The 18,237-nt window shown below is 47.2% G+C and overlaps 1 protein-coding gene and 1 long non-coding RNA gene across 3 annotated transcripts; one reads left to right on the top strand and one right to left on the bottom strand.

Annotated features, from left to right (window-relative positions):
* The first annotated feature begins 2,590 nt into the window (after positions 1 to 2,590).
* Positions 2,591 to 5,770, top strand: LOC146760405 (uncharacterized). Its single transcript, XM_085551562.1, has 8 exons — positions 2,591 to 2,685; positions 2,867 to 2,986; positions 3,513 to 3,636; positions 3,964 to 4,050; positions 4,134 to 4,238; positions 4,550 to 4,689; positions 4,867 to 4,934; positions 5,413 to 5,770. The coding sequence occupies exons 1-8, from the start codon at positions 2,632 to 2,634 to the stop codon at positions 5,504 to 5,506; spliced, it is 792 nt and encodes a 263-aa protein (XP_085407688.1). The 5' UTR covers positions 2,591 to 2,631; the 3' UTR covers positions 5,507 to 5,770.
* Positions 5,771 to 13,010: 7,240 nt separating this feature from the next.
* On the bottom strand, positions 13,011 to 16,555 carry LOC146760404 (uncharacterized). Of its 2 annotated transcripts, none has more exons than XR_014947639.1 (4): positions 16,145 to 16,555; positions 15,681 to 15,787; positions 15,108 to 15,235; positions 13,011 to 13,151 (listed from the first exon to the last, which is right to left on the bottom strand). It is a non-coding gene; the product is annotated as an uncharacterized LOC146760404 (long non-coding RNA). The 2 variants fall into 2 exon arrangements; XR_014947640.1 differs by having other exon boundaries at positions 15,108 to 15,232.
* Positions 16,556 to 18,237: the final 1,682 nt, after the last annotated feature.

Raw genomic sequence — 18,237 nt, 5'->3', positions numbered from 1 at the left:
AACATCTTCAGTTTGGGGGGTAAACGGAAGAGAAACGGCTGCATAAAATGACAGCTTACAGACAGGAGGAGGCTGTCAGGTGTCACGGTGTTATTAAAGGCCACAAGAGCACGAAGGGAAGGAGTGCAAGAGTGGGATTAGGGCAGGGGAGCTCCTGAGGGCTGCCAGCAGATCTGCAGCCTGCGTTCGATCTGTGTGAAACCCACATGGCACAGTTTGACTTCAGCACATTGGCACATCCTGAGCACAATGGAGTTATTGGTGCGAGGGCAGTGCCTGGGGGATCCCAGCTATTCCGTGCTGTGTAACAGCAGCAGAAAACAGCTGCAGAGAAACCTCAGAGTGCTCTGTGAGATCTCAGCTGCAGCTTATCTTGGGCTTTGGAGTCTGAGCACAGGGACAGCAGAAATCCATCTCCTGTCCTGCACTGAGCTGGGCCCAGCAGGGCAGGCAAACCAGGGCCTGATCTTTGGGAAGGCTCCTGACGTGGATGTGAGTTAGAGCTCAAAGATGAGTGTGATTCCACAATCATTATTGTCATCCTACAGACTCCACGTTACACAAAGCGGAAGGCACTTAAACCTGCCCTAAAAGCATCATTGCAGTGGGAATATCACATCTCACCCGTGATTCACGGCCTTAAGCCCTGCAAACACTCCATTCTATGTGATGTCATTATACCTATATTGCTAGCATGCTGTAGATTCGGTGCACGACGACTTTAAAAAGACACATTTAAGGCTTGTCTCACAGAAAGGAAGAAGTGACCATGAAATATTATTATTTCATCTGAGATGTACTTAGTTATGGAATGGAGCACTGATGAATCACGAGGCAGCTCTGCTCCGAGCATCGTGCAGAGGAGCTCATGGGCTTCTCTGGGACTGCAAACCTCCCTCTGAGGAATCTTAACTGCAAGAAACCTGGCCTGAAGGTTTGGTCCCCATTCCCAGTGTTGTGACAAGAGTCACCTCAGTTCTCTGTTACTTTACTTCAGATAACCCCACTGGGTGACCCTTGTGTTGGTCTCTTACAATTGGATCTAGGAGGTGCTGGCTGCCTGTGTTTATGATGAAAGAGCAGCAGTGATGTGGGTCTGTGTGAGGTCACAGTCATTGCTGGGTTGGGAGGGTTTGGCCCCCAGCTGTCGAGCAGAGCTGGTGCTCTGGTGAGCGTACTGCACACAGACACTGAGCTGTGAGCATTCCTTGTTGGAGATCATCCTTTGGGAGCCCACTGCAGGCACCGCTGCGGCGTGTGTGTGAGCTGGGCACAGCCCGGACTGACCAGGCCAATAAGGTGAGCTGGGTTTGGTGCTGGGCGGCTGCTGGAAGGAGTCTGAGCAGAACAGCTGGGCTGGGGAGGAGCTCCCAGCTCAATGGAGGCCCTTCCGAGTGGCTGTTTGCAGGGGAAATTGATTCCTTGTGAGATTCTGTCACACGTTTTGGTGAGGATGATGAACTGCCATTACTGCCCTGTGTGATGCTGCAGTGCAATGGAAAGCACAGCAGTGATAATGGGGTATCAAAGTCCTGGGCTGCAGCAGGTGAGGATAAGCCCGAGTGCAGCAGCTGTGGGGCACAGAAAGGAAGGAAAAAACTGCTGACCATTGGAAGGGCTCAGGCAGGCAGTGATCTCCAGTCAGACACCCTCACCTGCACTGCCAACCTTTCAGTGATGTCTGGGAGGGGTTTGCATGTGCCTGAGCTGCCCTGGGTTGGCCCTGCCATCCCACCAGGTGCTCAATCTCTGCTTCAAGCCGTGACTGAGCATCGCTGCTACAGCCCTGCAGAACTGCTGCTGGTCCCCAGCCTTTGTTTTAGACATTAGAAGGGAAGGAGAGCACAGACTTCATGGAGTGCAACTTGTGCTTTATTGACCCCCGGATCCAGCACATTTTTAACAGAACCCCCTGAAGTCCTGGTGAGATCCAGGTGCTGAGCTGGGCCGTGGGCTGTGCAGTGACATCACAAGCACAGTGAGCTCACAAGCGCTGCCTGGGGCCACGGCTGCCACCAGTGAGTGCCAGAGCCGTGAGTGCTGCGCAGAGTGTGGACACGCTGTGTCAGCCCTTGTCCCGGCTGGCAGTGACGGTGGTGGTGGCTGCTGGTGCTACCTGCTCTCACTGACGGTGTTGCCCAGCCATTGCACTGGTGTGTTAGCTGGAAGGGAGGAGAACTGCAGCTGTGCCCGGGTAAGCCAGAACTGGAGGTTTCTCAAACGTGTGAGTGGTAGCACTGCATCCACTGCAGCTGCAGCAAGGGTAGATGATGGAGTCCTTCTCATGGCAGGAACACAAAATGTATGCTGCAAGGTATATAACTGCTGGTGGGATGGAGAACAGCACTTGCTGGGGAAGTCATGGCACTTAGACACACATTGGTTCCAGAGCTGGCACAGTTCTTGCAATCAGCTGCTTCCAAGGCATTGCCCTCCTCGAGAGCCCAAACTGCATCAAAAGAAAGCTGGGAAAATGCTTATTCCTCATGATTCTTCCCTTGTAGGCACTTCCTGTAGGGTTCCGGTCCGAGAGGACTCTTTGGGGATCCAAGCAGTTCGAGCACAACCGTCTCTTTGCAAGAGCAGGGAATTCCTCTGGAGATAACCCAGACGGGCTCTAAGAATTTCACCATGTCTCAGCAAAGAGGCGACTGCTACTTCTACTTCTACTCCACCTGCACTAAGGTACGGTTGACTTTCTTCTGCCTGGGTTTTCTTCCATTTCCTCATGTTGAAGAGAAAGTGGTGGAGCAGGGGAGACCTGCTGGTGATGTTACCCTCATAGCGCTGCTAACAGCCTGGGCTAATGGCATGGACATGTTTCAGGCTGTGCTCTTATTTTCCTGTGGTTTCCTTGTGCTTGCAGGGAGACAGCTGCCCCTTCCGCCACTGTGAAGCGGCTCTGGGGAGCGAACGAGTCTGCAGACTGTGGATGGAGGGCGGCTGCTCGAGGAGTAACTGCAAGTTCCGTCACATGAGGATTGATGTGAGTGTTTGCCTAAAGATGTGCTTTCCAGCTTAGTCTACAACACCACTTTTCATGGCTGTGGTTGGGCTGAATGCACTTCTGCAGGCTGGATATGTTTGCTGTGAAAATCTTACTGGTTTCTGTTTCTAGAGGGGACTGGGAGGAGGTAAAGAAGGCAGAGAATTCAGTGCCTTAGGTATATCACAGCGGGAGATGTTTGCATTAGGAGCCAAAAGCATTTTCTCCCCAGATGCAAAAAGCTCTCATTGCTCAGCCTCCTAAAGCTGCTGGAGCTGGGTGGTAGGAGAGAGTGGCACTGCCCTCCTGCCAGCAGGGCTCGGTTGTGCCCTATCGGGCCTTCTCCATCCTGGATTTCTCCAGAGCAGTTCATTCTGGCTGCTTGGAGTAGTGAAAGGAGGGGCAGGAAATGAGGGTACAGAGCTAAGGCTCCACACAATGGTTTCTGATGGCTGTTGGAGCGCGGCATCTCCCTGCAGACCTGATGTGCCCGTTTCCATGGCCCTTTCTTTCCTTCTCTCTGCAGAAGCAGCGCAGTTTGATTCCCTGCTTCTGGGAGAACCAGCCCGGAGGCTGCCAGAAACCACACTGCGCCTTTCGTCACCTGAAGGAACGCGGTGGGAACAGACCAACTGCACTGCTGAGCCACAGTGAGTGTCCGATGGCGTGAAGCATGAAAGGCTCAATTCTGAATGTCAGTTCTGAGCGGGTGCGGGATGCATGTCACCATTCATTGGGGTGGCAGGGGAGAGTCATGATAGTGAAATATCCGTCTGTGCTTTGGCTGTCAGAGCAGCGCTGGGCTTTTTCTGGAGTGAGGAAGATGCACTGCAGGTCTGTGCTGACTGCACAGCATTTGGGCAGCGGAAGGCAAATGTAACAAACAGTGCTTGAAAATGTGAAGCTTGTGGTTGACTGTGCTCAAACCTGCCCCCAAAGAGACGCTCATCAATCATTCCTTGTTTCTTTTCTGCCAGAAGTTGACACCAGTGGCCTTCCTCCAAAGAGCGGCCTTGCAAAAAGTCTGGGGAACCAGACAGAGGTTGACAAGGCACCAGAGAGAGGTACAGATACTCAACAGGCTCCTGGGTTTGATGCTCTGTTTTTCTACTGAGATCTGACTGTTCTTTCCCGGGACTCTTTGCAGTTGACATCCCAGTTTCCTCCCATGGCCCGGCTGGACTTAAACGCAAACGGTCGGAGGAGGAGAAGGGAAAAGCAGGGGAATCACCCTGCAAGAAAAGAGTTAAAGGTGAGCACGAGGAACTCGTTACGGTGCCTCAGAAAAGCAGTGCTGTCATTTTGCATTGCTCTCTGTCAGACTTTTCCTTGCCCTGGATTATTACTGAGTGCAGCTATTGGGTTTCTTTGTTCCTTTGTACGCGTTGTTGGTACACAGAGATGACCGTGTGCAAAACATGGCTGAGAATCCCGGACAGGGCATTGCAATTCCACTGGCCAAATGTATTTAACTTTGTGGAAGGGTGGTGGGACTGATAAGAGAACTTGATCTCTCTTGAGGCGCAGCAAGACAGTACCAGCTCTCTCTTCCTTTTACTTTAGGTGGGCGCAGGGTCTCTGTGAGGCCCATTGATTGGAAAAACACCTTCCCCCCAATGCGGAGACAGAAACGAAAAGCAGCAGAAATTCATCCATCTGCTGCTGAGGACGCGGATGAGCCCCCAGCTAAAAAACTACCAATGGTAAGAGCAGTGGAAAAAGCAGTAGTGGATATGAAAGGTTTACATTGCCCTTGAAGAAAAGGAAGAAATTCCAAGTGTTCTACAGCTCTTCTGTTTCCCTTGAAGGCAGCAGATGTCTCACAAGGTACTTGTGGAAACTCTGACCTGTGCTTCATACTCTGTCTTGTTTCTTCCTAGGAGACTCTTGCTTCAGTCCCGCCCGAATACACCGTGCTCAGCACCGAAGTCATAAAGCTTCCAAGCAGGTGATGACCACAACTTGTTCTTCCTTAATGCCCTTTTCCCATCAGACAGAAGTTCTTTCACACTGGGGGAAAATGGGGTGTTTGAGATGTGTCATGGCATAATGCAACAAAGGAAGAGGTCATCTGAGATCATTGAAACTGCTTTGTCAAAACCTCTGCTGAGTTCATGGGGAAAAGTACCTCAGCCAGCAAGCAGGATTTTGCAGAGGAAGATTTCTTGACATGTTTACAGACAAAGCATTGAGGGTGGCAATGTGTTTCTGCTACAAAGCCCAGCCCCTGATTGCCAGACTCAAACTGCTCTACTTGAACAGATGAAAAAGGCACCTGCTGGTTTCCTTAACTCCAAAGGCAGCCGCAGGTTAATCGAATCACCATCCCTATGTGGGTGTGAGGGGCGGGAGGGTCAACTACAGACCTCAGAGCTGAAAGCACATCTCAGAAATGTCACGTAGATTGTTCTTTTCCTTCCCACAAGTCTGGAGCTGCTCCCAGGAAGCCACGCAGACCCCATGGCACTGCCAGAGGAATCCAACACTACATCATGTTCCTCACAAGGGGCAGAAAATTAGCAGCTGAGCTGCACAGGGGTGGGGGAAGCAGCCATCACTGAAGACAACAACCTTGAGGAGCTTCTGATGGAGCTCACAGAAGAACTGGAAGGAGAAACTGATGTGACGTTGAGGATGTGGATGAGCTCCTTCTGGACCTGTCCAACATGACGGCTTAACACCATCGCCTGATTGGACAGTTTAAAACAACAACAATTAAAACCAGCCCTGTTCCTTTCCAGCCCTGCTCCTTTTTGTTGTTACTCTGTGGGTATTTCTGAGACTCTGCACAGTCTTAAAGCCGAGTCAAAGCAGTGACAATCAGCACTGACTGCATCCTGTTCTGATTTCCTTGTGGCTCTGAGTTCAGGTCCTGCACCCGCCGCCAGCTCTGGGTGCTGCTTCAGCATCGAGGGCACAAAGCTCCTCTGTGGGCACAGAATGGCGTCCATCCAGGGCTGAAACTTCCTCCTTCCTTCACCCTCAGCAAAACTCTGCCTTGGGCCCAATGGGAGCTCTGCTGTTCTGATTCCTTGGGCAACCCTTTGAGAAGGCAGTAACAGTGGGCTCAATAACTGAGGCTGAAGCACAGCACTCAGGGCAGGGGCTCATGGGGGAACACAACGACGGGGGATTCAGGAGCTGGGGGCAAAGCCGCTGTGCAGGGAGCGGCCCCAGCAGCCGCCGTGGCTTCGTGGTACCCCGGTGGTCGGGGCCTGGGCGGCCTCTGGCGGCGGCATTGCTGGCACAGCCCTTACGTTCCTTTCCATTCCCTCCCGTTCCCCATCCCATCCCATCCCACCCCATCCCATCCCCATCCCATCTCTATCCCATCCCATCCCATCCCCATCCCCATCCCACCCCATCCATCCCATCCCCATCCCACCCCATCCATCCCATCCCCATCCCATCCCATCCCATCCCATCCCATCCCATCCCCATCCCGTCCCTTTTCGTTCCTCCCCGCCCACCCAGCGGGGAGGATGCGGGATCATCTATGAAGGTGCAGGGCCGGGCAGAGCTGCGGGGTGTCCGTGCTGCAGGTGCCATTGCCATTGCTTTGCCCCATGTTTGGCTTTAGCGTCCTTCTACTCCATCGGATCGGATCGGACCGCGCTCCGCCCGCAGCGCAGCGCACTGAACTCACCACACCAGGTCTCCGAGCCTCAGACTCACGGCCGCCATCTTACCGACACCGCGCAATGCACCACGGGACAGCACAGCACCACGAGGGGCGGGGGTGGCGGAGACGGTGATTGGACAGTAGCGGTCACGTGGGCGGGAGGGCTGTCCTTCTTGCTGCATAATCAAGTTTCTGCCAGCCTGTAAGACTTCCCCACGTAGAAACCACTTGGGAGGTTTCACAGAAGGAATGGATATCTCGCATTCAAATTTGGCTTCTTCAGGCTCAGTCACATCCTCATCACACAGCTCCTTTACTAGATTAATGGATTGCTCTTTAAGAAGGATGGAACAAGAGAAAGCAGAGATTTAGAAAGAATGTAAAAAACTCTTACATTATCACCCTACTTACTCACGTCAGCATTACTGCACATGAACACTACACCTATCAGCTCAAAATGCCTTAAAACATCATTAAAAAATAATAGAAAGAAAGGAATGTTGTTAAGAAGTCAGACAATAAGACTGACAACCTGAAGAGAGCCCAGATCTTCTGATTCCCAGTCCAACATCCAAATCAAACCATGACCTTCCCATCCCAATATCAAACTCCTCGCATTACAAAATGGAAAAGAGGTTCAATGAAACACGAACATTGATAAATACTTTGGTTAAATACAGCAACTTAGCTCTGAACAACAAGTTTTCTCCTAGTAAAGGTCTCTGTAGTTCAAATGTAATGACTCTACTTAGGAGAAATTCCTTTTCCAGGATGTTCTTGCCCTTATCATTCTAACAGTGGCAAAGCTGGGGACTGAACTCTTGAGTAGTGTGCTAACTCAAATGTCTCCCTTTTCTTTATCACACTTAACATCATATATATACCCTAACATTGTATATGTTAAAAAAAACCCAAAACCTGTGCTCTTCTGAAACAGACAGAGAAAATGAAGAAAAAGTCAAGCTATGTTTTTTATCCCTCAACGTTCAAACACAAATCTGAAGACTAAAGGTAGAAAATCAACCTCCTAAGAAAATAATCTGTTTTACTTAGCAAAAGTAAATCCCAAAAGACAAGCTGGATATTTTGTGGGCACAAAGGTAGGTAGGTAGGAGTTTTTATTTCTGTGAAAGGTCCTGGTGGTGTTTAACTTCCTTGACATTAAAGCAAAGGATGTTAGCTGGTTTATAACATAATTTAAGCAAAATCATCATCAGAAGCATAATTACCTTTAACTGTAAGATGGGCACGAGATTCTGCCCTTTATGCTACAAATTCGATTTCTGCTGCATCATTGACTTGGACACGTGTGTAAGTCAGCAAGTAACTCTTTCCTGAAGCAGAGAACCACAGAGTCACTAAGGCTGGAAAAGACCACTAAGGTCATCTAGTCCAACCGCCAGCTCATCCCTACCAAACTGTGCTCTTGAGAGCAAACCCACAACTACACTTGGCTTCCTTGAGCAAAGAGCTCTGAGGCACATGGCCAGGCTGAGCATCACCCATCTGGTTTCACAGCATCACTGCCTGTTCTCTCATGTCAATGAAACCACTCATTCCCCCACGTCCACATCCCCACCAAAGTGTAATCTACACATGGCTTCTACAAGGACTGACCGAATGCGGCTGCTGTCACCTTCAAAGTACCTGATGCAGAAGGATCACACTCATTGTCAGACAAAACCTCTTTGGAGAGGTGAACTGACTGCCCTGGTCACCCCCACTTTGGAAAGAACTGCACTCATTTCCTACCTGCTCCTGGCAGTGTGGGATGGTGGGATAGCATCACACTTCCCACACTAAGCTTCCCACCTGTCACTTGTTCCACCCTAACCTCAGTCCCAAAACAAAAGGGGAACTCACTTCTGAACTTTCTTCACTTCATTTCAGATGTCCTTTCTGCTTGATCTCCAACCCACAACCCACTCAGGAGAAAGATCTCCCTCTTACACCCTACCATCTTGCCGCATTCTGATGTTGTCATCAGCCTTCAGCTTGTTGTCATCTTTGTACCACTGGCTCTGAACCTCATCGTGTAAAATCTCACAGACCAAAGATGCACTCCCATATTCATTCACTTCCACATCTTCCAGTGGTTTAACAATCTTGATATCTCTAGGTGTGAAACAGTAGAGATTTATTTGTCAGGATATTTCCAGAACTGAGTGCAGCATCTTTTCCTTACACATATTTGCATAGAAAATAAGTAGGATTATGTTTTATTCTAAACCATCATCCATTCCTGAGTCATTTCTCTCTTCAACACAGTCAATGCATTATTGCCCTTGAACTTAAAGATAGACTTACTAGCTACAATGGAGCTCCCTGCAAACAGTTTTCATGGAAACCAGAATATCATTTATTCTAAAACTCTTCAAGCAAAATTAAGGGTAGAAAAACAATAGGATGGAATGAATCTTTAAGGTCATTTAGTTCCAATGCCCCTGCTATAGGCAGGGACACCTCCCTCCAGACCAACTCTTCTTAACAGGATCAAGGCTTCTCTCAAATCATTCTCCTCTAAGCCTGTGCCTGTGCTTGGGATTGCCCTGACCCAGGTGCAGGGCCTTGTACTTGGCCACACTCAAGTTCATGAGGCTGCCAAGGGCCCACCTTTCCAGCCTGTCCAGGTCCCTCTGGGTAGCGTCCCTTCCCTCTAGCACATCAACAGCACCGCTCAGCTTGGTGTCATCTGCAAACTTGCTGAGGCTGCATTTGATTCCACTGGCCATGTTGCCTACAAAAATGTTAAAGAACACTGGTCCCAACACCACCCTCCACCTGGACACTGAGCTATTGACTGCAGCTCTCTGAGTGTGACCATCCAGACAGTTCCCTATCCTGCAACTGGTCCATCCATCAAAACCATTTTTCTCCAGTTTGGTGACCAGGATGTCATGCAGGACAGGATCAAATGCTCTGCACAAGTCCAAGTAGATGATGTCAGTTGCTCTCCCATTATCCACTGATGCTGTTACTCCATCATGAAAGGCCACCAAGTTTGTCAGGCATGGCTTGACCTCGATGAAGCCATATTGCTTACCACCAATCACCTCATCTTTATTTTCCAAACAACAAACCTGTCTGAACCATTGGCTTCTCTGCATGCTCATCATTAGTCTCTCCTTAGCTTGTGTGCCCACAATGTATGGGGAATGTCAGCCACAAATCTTACCTAGGGGACGTCTTTGCTTCAAAATCCCTTGAACATCACACAATCCCTTTTAAATCTCCAGGTCTGCACTTATTTATGTCAGAATCAGACCATATTTCTGTGCTGCTATTTCCCTTTTATTCTGAAGGGCTCGGATACAACTTGGATTAACCTCAGGAGCAGAGTTCCTGCATAAAACAGCCAGTACTGAAACAGCAACCCAGCCTGGTTGCAGACTGAGAGAGAAAATGAGAGTTCACCACTTGTGAATAATGAGACTTCTCTTATTTCCCTGGGAAGTAATGCCCCCTTTTTTACTTTGATGGAGCTCTTTCCTATCCTAGAAGGGAAAATATCAAGTCAGATCTCCATGAGTCCTTCCATCTCTGCACTGAGCAAAGGCAGCCTTCAGATCTATGCTTAATTCACCCACTCCCCTAGAATTAATGGAACTGTGCTTACTGGAACATATGCTGAAGCTTAAGCACAGTGCAGTGTTTTCAACATGTAGGAATGGCTATAGAAAATTCAGAAATTCTGAAATTAAAATTTACTGTCACGTCAAGAAAGTTGAAATGTCACTCACATGTTCTTGGTGTGGTGTTTCTGCTATAATTATTTGGACTAATTAAGCTTCTCCCTGATGAAAGCCTAGACGTATATCACAAGAAGGACCAACTTACCCATGACCTTTTATTTGTCTTACTCAAGCATCTCCTCCTGACCAAAACTGACAATAAAATATTCAGCCAGACTACAGGTTTGAGCAGCTGGGTTGTTTCTAGGATCTCCTGCAATCTCAAGCTTGGAACACACACTTGTCTTTTGACTAAGTGTCTTTTACAGTGCAGTAAAACAACAGGTTTTCACATGGCTATTCCTCGTTTACCTTGCTCTGAAATCATTCTCAAACCATGCGGGATCAGTCCAGGGAGAAGGGGAGGAGAGGGGAAGGGAAAGGGGAAGTCCACTGTCCTCTAAAATCAGGCTTCTTAGCCTAAAGCTCAATAGCAAATAGCAGTCCACTTCCCCACATTGCTAGACTCCGAGCATTTAAAGAACATCAGCTTACCTCATTATGAGCTCTAACATAGCCAAAGGAATTCATATATTCAAATATTCTCTTGAGTGATGAGAAATAGTACATGATATGTGGAAGAAGGGTCTGACCACTTGGGAACAATATACAAGAATGTTGTCAGGGACTGCAGAGATGCAACCAGGAAGGCCAAAGCCCACCTGGAGTTGAATCTAGCTAAGGAGATAAAGAATAATAAAAAAGGCTTTTTTAAATACGTTAACAGCAAAAGGAAGGCTAGGGAGAATGTGGGCCCCATACTAGGTGAGGGGGCGCTCTGGTAACAGGGGATGCTGAGAAGGTGGAAATACTGAATGCCTTCTTTGCTTCTGTCTTTAGTGAAAGGGCTCTCCCTCAGGAATCCCGGACCCTGGAGGTTGATGAGAGAGTCTGGGGAATGGGAAATTTCCCTTTAGTCAGGGAAGAGGTGGTCTGTGAGTGCCTAGGAAACATTAAGGTCCATAAATCCATGGGACCTGATGGGGTGCATCCGCAGGTGCTGAGAGAGCTGGCGGAAGTCGTTGCTGAGCCGCTCTCTGTAATCTTTCAGAGGTATTGGAGAACTGGGGAGGTGCCTGAAGACTGGAGGACAGCCAGTGTCAGTCCAGTCTTCAAAAAGGGCAAGAAGGAAGACCCGGGTAACTATAGGCCAGTCAGCCTCACCTCTGTCCCAGGGAAGGTGATGGAACAGCTTGTGCTGGATGCCATCTCCAGATAACTGGGTGATAAGGAGGTTATCATGAGTACTCAGCATGGGTTCACCAAGTGTAGGTTGTGCTCGACCAACCTGGTGGCCTTTTATGAAGATGTCACTAGCTGGGTGGACAGGGGGAGGGCGGTAGATGTAGTCTACCTTGATTTCAGTAAGGCTTTTGATACTGTCCCCCATGACATCCTTATAACAAAGCTGAGGAAGTATGGGATAGATGAGTGGACGGTGAAGTGGGTCGAGAATTGGCTGACTGGCAGAGTGCAGAGGGTTGTCGTTGGCGGTGCGGTGTCTGGCTGGAGGCCTATAACTAGCGGTGTCCCCCAGGGGTCTGTGCTGGGTCCGGTCTTGTTCAACATCTTCATCAACGACCTTGATGAAGGGATAGTGACCACCCTCAGCAAGTTTGCTGATGACACGAAGTTGGGAGGATTGGCTGACACACCTGAAGGCTGTGCTGCCATTCAGTGAGACCTGGACAGGCTGGAGAGCTGGGCAGTAAGAAACCAGATGAGGTTTAACAAAAGCAAGTGTAGAGTCTTGCACCTGGGTAGAAATAATTGCATGCACCAGTACAGGCTGGGGGAAGACCTGCTGGAGAGGAGCTCTGCTGAGAGGGACCTGGGCCTCCTGGTGGACGACAGATTAACCATGAGCCAGCAGTGTGCCCTTGTAGCCAAAAAAGCCAATGGCATACTGGGGTGTATTAAAAAGAGCGTGTCCAGCAGGTCGAAGGAGGTGATCCTCCCCCTCTACTCTGCCCTGGTGAGGCCTCATCTGGAATATTGTGTCCAGTTCTGGGCTCCTCAGTACAAAAAAGACAGGGATCTCTTGGAAAAAGTCCAGCGGAGGGCCACAAAGATGGTGAAGGGCCTGGAGCATCTCCCCTATGAGGAGAGACTGAGGGAACTGGGTCTGTTTAGCCTTGAAAAAAGAAGGCTGAGAGGGGACTTGATCCAGGTTTATAAATACCTGAGGTGTGGGAGCCATAGTGGTGAGTCTGGTCTCTTTTCAGTAGTGCGTGGGGATAGGACTAGGGGTAATGGGATGAAAGTACAACATAGGAAGTTCCGCACAAATGTGTGGAAGAACTTCTTTACAGTGAGGGTGACGGAGCACTGGAACAGGCTGCCCAGGGAGGTGGTGGAGTCTCCTTCTCTGGAGATATTTAAGACCCGCCTGGACGCCTTCCTGTGTGACATGGTGTAGGGAACCTGCTTTGGCAGGGGGGTTGGACTCAATGATCTCTAGAGGTCCCTTCCAACCCCTACAATTCTGTGATTCTGTGATTCTGTGAAATATGGAGCATAACTTCAGACTTCTGCTGTTAAACTCTCACTTCTATCATAAACCAGGGTAACAGTTCAATGCCGTTTTAGATGGAGGACTCATATTTTAAACAACTCATCTCATTAAGGCTTGGATTCCCTACTACAATTAGCTAAATTCCAGTTTGGAAACGTTTGCTGGGTTTGATCTCAACTGCATTCCTGCGCCACACCACCTTCCCTTTGGCATGGCTCACTTCACAGCTTAAAGTGACACTGCCTCCAATCTCAGCATTAACAGCTTCGAGCTTCTTGGTGAACTTCACTGGGATTTCTAAGATGCAGAGGAAAGAAAAGAACTATGAGAATGCACAAGTTAACAAACGTGTTCTACAAAACCAAATGAAAAACCCCATGAACAGACACACTCGGGGATCATGGCAGGCTGAAAGAAATCCAAAAGATAGAAATCTGGAGATATTATCAGCATGGAATTATATTATCATTCTAATTCTGCAATGTAAGAACAGCGCCTTAAAGAGACTTAAAGACTACCTTCCAGTGTCTCGAATCTTCTACCTAATGAGATGTGTGGTGGTTTTTTGCTGCTATTGTCGGTTGGTTGGGATTGTCTCTTGTTGCTGCTTTTATTGTTCTGTTTTTTAGCATCAGTCTAATTTGCCTGACTACCATTAAAAATCTGTACAGATGGAAGAACCCCAGCAGCCACCGCTGTATTTCATTTCACTGGAGACACAGCCAATGGAATCAGAGATCTGGGAATGTGACACATTCAACCTGATGACATGACCTGCTAGCAACCACTCCCATGCAGTCACAGCCAAAGGGAGCTGGTGGGGTGCATGCCAGCTGCAGATTTCTCCAGTGTGGGTGTCTGAAGGGACACAAACCCCATTCTACATCCTCCTCATCAGCTCTGACATGCTTAGCAGAGTCAGGAAGAGCTGAGGCTCTGAACACAACCTACCAGCTGCTTTAGGAAGAGATAGAAACTGGGTGATGACAGTGAAAAGCAAACACCAGAAAAGAACCCATCATAGTCCCTGAGCTCTCAAGTGGCCAGCAGAGGACAAACTTGGATCTCTGGAGGCAAGAAGGTCTTTTCTGGTCTATGCTGGGGATGCTACAGCAGCTGCAACAGCAATTCAAGCGTAAAGGTTGGAACAGCTTGTAGAATAGACCAATCTTCTTCACTTCATCCTCCCATAAGAAAAGAGCAGCTGTAAAAAAGGACACAACTTGCAGGCTTCTACCTCCTTACCTTTCACTTCTAGAATTCTAAAACTAACTGAGAAGTATTAATACACTGAGTATGGCCTAAGTAAGGCATATTTTCTATTCATTCTACTCCCAATCTCTTGGCCTCTTCATCTTGTACAACACTTTGCCACAGAACTGGGCAGTGCTGGGACACACAGCAGCAGAGAGGATTGTCTTAATCACCTTCCTCCCTATCTCTTTCTCTGCTCTTCAGAACATCCCATGCCTGCTTTCAGCTTCTGCTCACTGACACAGATCAGGTGATGAGGCATGCAAAGATGAACAAAATCTATATAGAAGTTCCTTAGTCAAAAATATTCCACAGCCACATTTTCACCTCGCTACCACTACATTAAAAAGGAGAATCCAATTAGTGGTGTGGGTCATTGATGTTGTTCCAGGGGGAATTGTGGCTGTTCCATGCCCACAGTGTAGAAGACAGACAGTCTTCCTCTAAGCCACATAAACAGCTGCTTATTGTTCCCAAAGCGAATATCAGCTCTTCTGTTGAAACAAAGTGTCAAATCTAGGCAAGAAAGAACCTAGGAACTGAAGGAACCAAGAGGGTCCTTGAACACCAGTCCCATGGTTGCAAGTCACTATGCAAACATATTGAACCCAAAAGAACATCTGTCCTGCAGGCAACCAAAACCTGAGTTCCTTTTACTTAAGACCCACTGTGAAACATCAGAACACATAAACATGTGATAGTCAAACCACTGGCTGCCTTTTCATGACACAGAACAGTACTCCTGGCTTCCTGATGGAAGGTTGGGAACATGCAGCCAAAGGGACAGGATCAAAGGCCTCCCTGAAATCTAGAAAGATTACATCCTTTTCCTTCATACACTGAGTCGGTGGCCTTATCATAGAACAAGATTTGATGACCAAGACTGGTTGCACACATGCTCCCTCACCGATGTTTAGGCCACCAGACTGTTTACCCGGGCAGAGCTTCAGCACACAGAGGCATTTTGACCAGAACCTTGTGCTGAACTCTAAAACTTACCCCCAGGCTTCCTGACTGTGTGGTACTGGCACGTCCTGTTTGGGATGGAATTCTCAAGGGAATGTGCTTGCCACGAGCCTTCTTAGACTGAAGCAAGAGATAGGTTGCCACAACTGGTCGTAATTCTGCTAGAAAACAAGAGGATGTAGATCTCTTCAGAAACATTGTCAGTACAAAGACAATTTCTGCATGTCTGCCATATTTTCCCCTTGATGTGCAACCTTCACGTCTGATCACATTAGGGTAGTTTCAGGCCTCAGCTGATTCACACAATATGTAAGAGATAAAGAAGCAGACTTTTCTTGTTTTTGCTTGAAAGTTAGTGTATTGTACAATTGCTGGATGTGAAATCTAAAGCTGGTGCCAGAATCTCTCTACTGAAGTGAATGGCAAAGCTCCTACTAATTCAGTTTGTACAGCATTTCAGCTGGACTCCCATTTCTGGGGCCAAGTTTCAGCCCAGCTCCAAGGAGCATCGACATTCAGCTGGACTTTCAGCAGCTTTTTGACTACTATGAGAACCGTGGGTACAATGCTTGACAGACGCAGCGTAGTATAATAAGCTTGAATTACTTATCAGGCATTAGAAGTCCTTTGAATTAAGACTGTGATAATATCACAGACTTGAACTGAAGAACTTTTTCCCCTTGTAGGTCGATCGTTCTCTTTATTCCCTGTACCTAAAAAAGAAGTAACAGTGGCTCCACAATTGATCTTGCCTAGATAAAACTTACATTTTACATCTAGTCTTACTAAGGTTATATGGAAATCTTAACAATCCTTCAAGTTCTACCACTTTCTATTTAACAGAAAGACAACTCAATTTCAAGAGACAACTTTCAGATTCAGGTTAAAGCCAGAGTACCCATCATGTTTTAAATCTCTTCTACAGCTTGGAATGTCATTATTGACATTTATACAGCATCTCTAGAAGCACTCAGTTCAGCTTTTCTCATTTATTTTCTAAAGTTACTGGAATTAATTTATTTCCTGAAGTATTTGTGAACTGTAATTCCAAATTTGCTTGGTTGTCCTACCTGATGTGTTGATATTTTCCACCTATCAGTGAATCATTTCAAAGCAGGGAGTTAAGCCAGCATGTGACATCTGCTGTTCATCCATCAGTTTCTGTTTTGAGTCTGCCTGGACTTCCAGAGATTCAAAAGGATTTCAGCATGGTAAAAAAATAACAAAAAGGCTGAGAAAACACAATTAAAGGAGAAAAAAGGAATAAATGTGAACTTCAGAAATGCAGTTATTAGGTAGACTATGAAGTTCTGCAGTGGTAACTTACCTCTGAAAGGTGTGAAATATTTCATGTTTGAGAATAAGTGAGTGTTAGAGTCTGTTAATACAGTAAGGTTATTTACTGTAGGAGTGGGCTTAAATACAGAGAATTACTGACATACGTTTATTACCTCTGACGTTAATGCTGATCTACTCTCTCTTCTCTTGTTGTGAAACACAAAAAGCTGTTACACAGTCTTCATCAAGGTGTCCCAGCTGCAAGAATAAGACCTATACTGAGGAAACAGCTTTCAAGTCATCTCACAGCCCAGTCTCACCGTGGTAGTGTTCTGCTGTGCAGCAGTCAATAATTAGCCATGATTTCAGATTCTTTTTTAAATAGTGTTATGGCTACATATTACAAGGAGTAAACAGAAAGAGTCGTCCAACTTCAGCAACTAGTCCCTCTGTGGCAACAGGTCCTGAGTTCTGAATTCAAGTACAAAAGCCTGTCAGCAGATGAGACCTTTTACTAGAGCAGAAGTGACGCTTCTATCTCTTCTTGATTCCTACTTCCATGGCGTGCACAGCATGCTGTGCTGCATGCACAGCACAGCTGTTCTTCAGAGCAACAGTGGCACCCAGTGACCAACAGCAGCCATTGTCTGCAAATACACAGCAACTTCCCAGGATCTGCAGCAACAATCTCCCCACACACTCCACTGCACACAGACACTATGACCCTGATTAGACTCAAGCAGCAGACTTAAAACAAGTCAGAGTTTTAGATTCCAGGATATTTCAGGACCTATCACGTGTGAAATTCAGTTACACAACAGTGATTAGGTGCCTGCGTTTCAAGCAACTTTCAGATCACGGCCATGTAAAATAAAAACAAATTCAGTGCAGAAATAGCAAGCTTGTACCTTAATACCTACAGGATTATCCATGTTATAGTGCATTCTGATTGAGTTCTAAAACTTTCTCATCCTAGATCACTTCAACAAGTTGCAGCAATGCAGTTCTGAGATCCTGTGTATGTTGTGCAGATAGAATTGAACAGTGCAGGAATAATCTCTGACAGCTTTAAGAGCTCCGTTCTGCTTACAAACTCTCAGTCCAAAACTATTCTCAGTTTTAAGGCAATGAACACCTGAAGCAGTTGGATCATCTGCCATTTGCCGCATTCTGCTTCTTGGCATCACGATTAGCACAAAGGGTTTTCTGCTGTCCTGCAGAGATGGACAAAGTCCTGCTTACAAATGGACCAAGTTTCAGTGTACAGCAGAGTTTGTACCAGACTAAAAAGCCACGTCATTCAATTCATGTGCTCAGGTTGTTATGCACTCCGAAAGGAAACAGAACTAACTGTTGGATTCTGAAGGCAATCTGTGGGGTCCTACATTACCTCCTGATTCTGGAAGAGGAAATTCTAATAGCAAATGCAGAACTTTGATCTTTGTAGACATGAGAAGAGCTGGCATTTAGGAACATTCATTTCAGGGAAATCAAATGATGTGTCTATATTTTTACTACAGATAGTATAGGGAGCAGCCAGTTGAAGAACCAGATACAAAAAATCCAGCCCATTGGCAAGAAAATACTTCTCCTTAAATTCTGTATGCTATCATGGTACAGAATTAGGCTACAGTGCCACAAAGGCCAACCAAGCGTAGAACCAAATCCACAAAATACTGGTAGACAAAGCAGCAAAAACAGGGACAATATTCAGCAGACAGGCCTTTCTACCCACAGCTCAGCATGTTCTGCCATCTGAAAAGCAAGGCCTCTTGTCAAGCTCAGCTATTTCCCTTCTCAGTGTATTCTAGCACCACTGATACCCACTGGTATCCTCCTGTAGAGTGCCATCATATTGTCATCATCCAAAGGAAAAACCCACACA

The sequence above is a fragment of the Coturnix japonica genome, chromosome 6 (genome assembly GCF_054131305.1).
Source record: "Coturnix japonica strain WE chromosome 6, WE-NBRP24, whole genome shotgun sequence".
Taxonomy (NCBI): domain Eukaryota; kingdom Metazoa; phylum Chordata; class Aves; order Galliformes; family Phasianidae; genus Coturnix; species Coturnix japonica.
This window is presented reverse-complemented; position numbering and strand designations above follow the sequence as displayed.

Bases quoted from the DNA above. Each gene is read 5' to 3' on its own strand.
- LOC146760405 (XM_085551562.1), top strand. From the start codon at position 2,632: ATGTCTCAGCAAAGAGGCGACTGCTACTTCTACTTCTACTCCACCTGC. The intron at 3,637-3,963 runs GTGAGTGTCCGA...CTTTTCTGCCAG, and splicing joins AACTGCACTGCTGAGCCACA to AAGTTGACACCAGTGGCCTT. The intron at 4,239-4,549 runs GTGAGCACGAGG...CTTTTACTTTAG, and splicing joins CTGCAAGAAAAGAGTTAAAG to GTGGGCGCAGGGTCTCTGTG.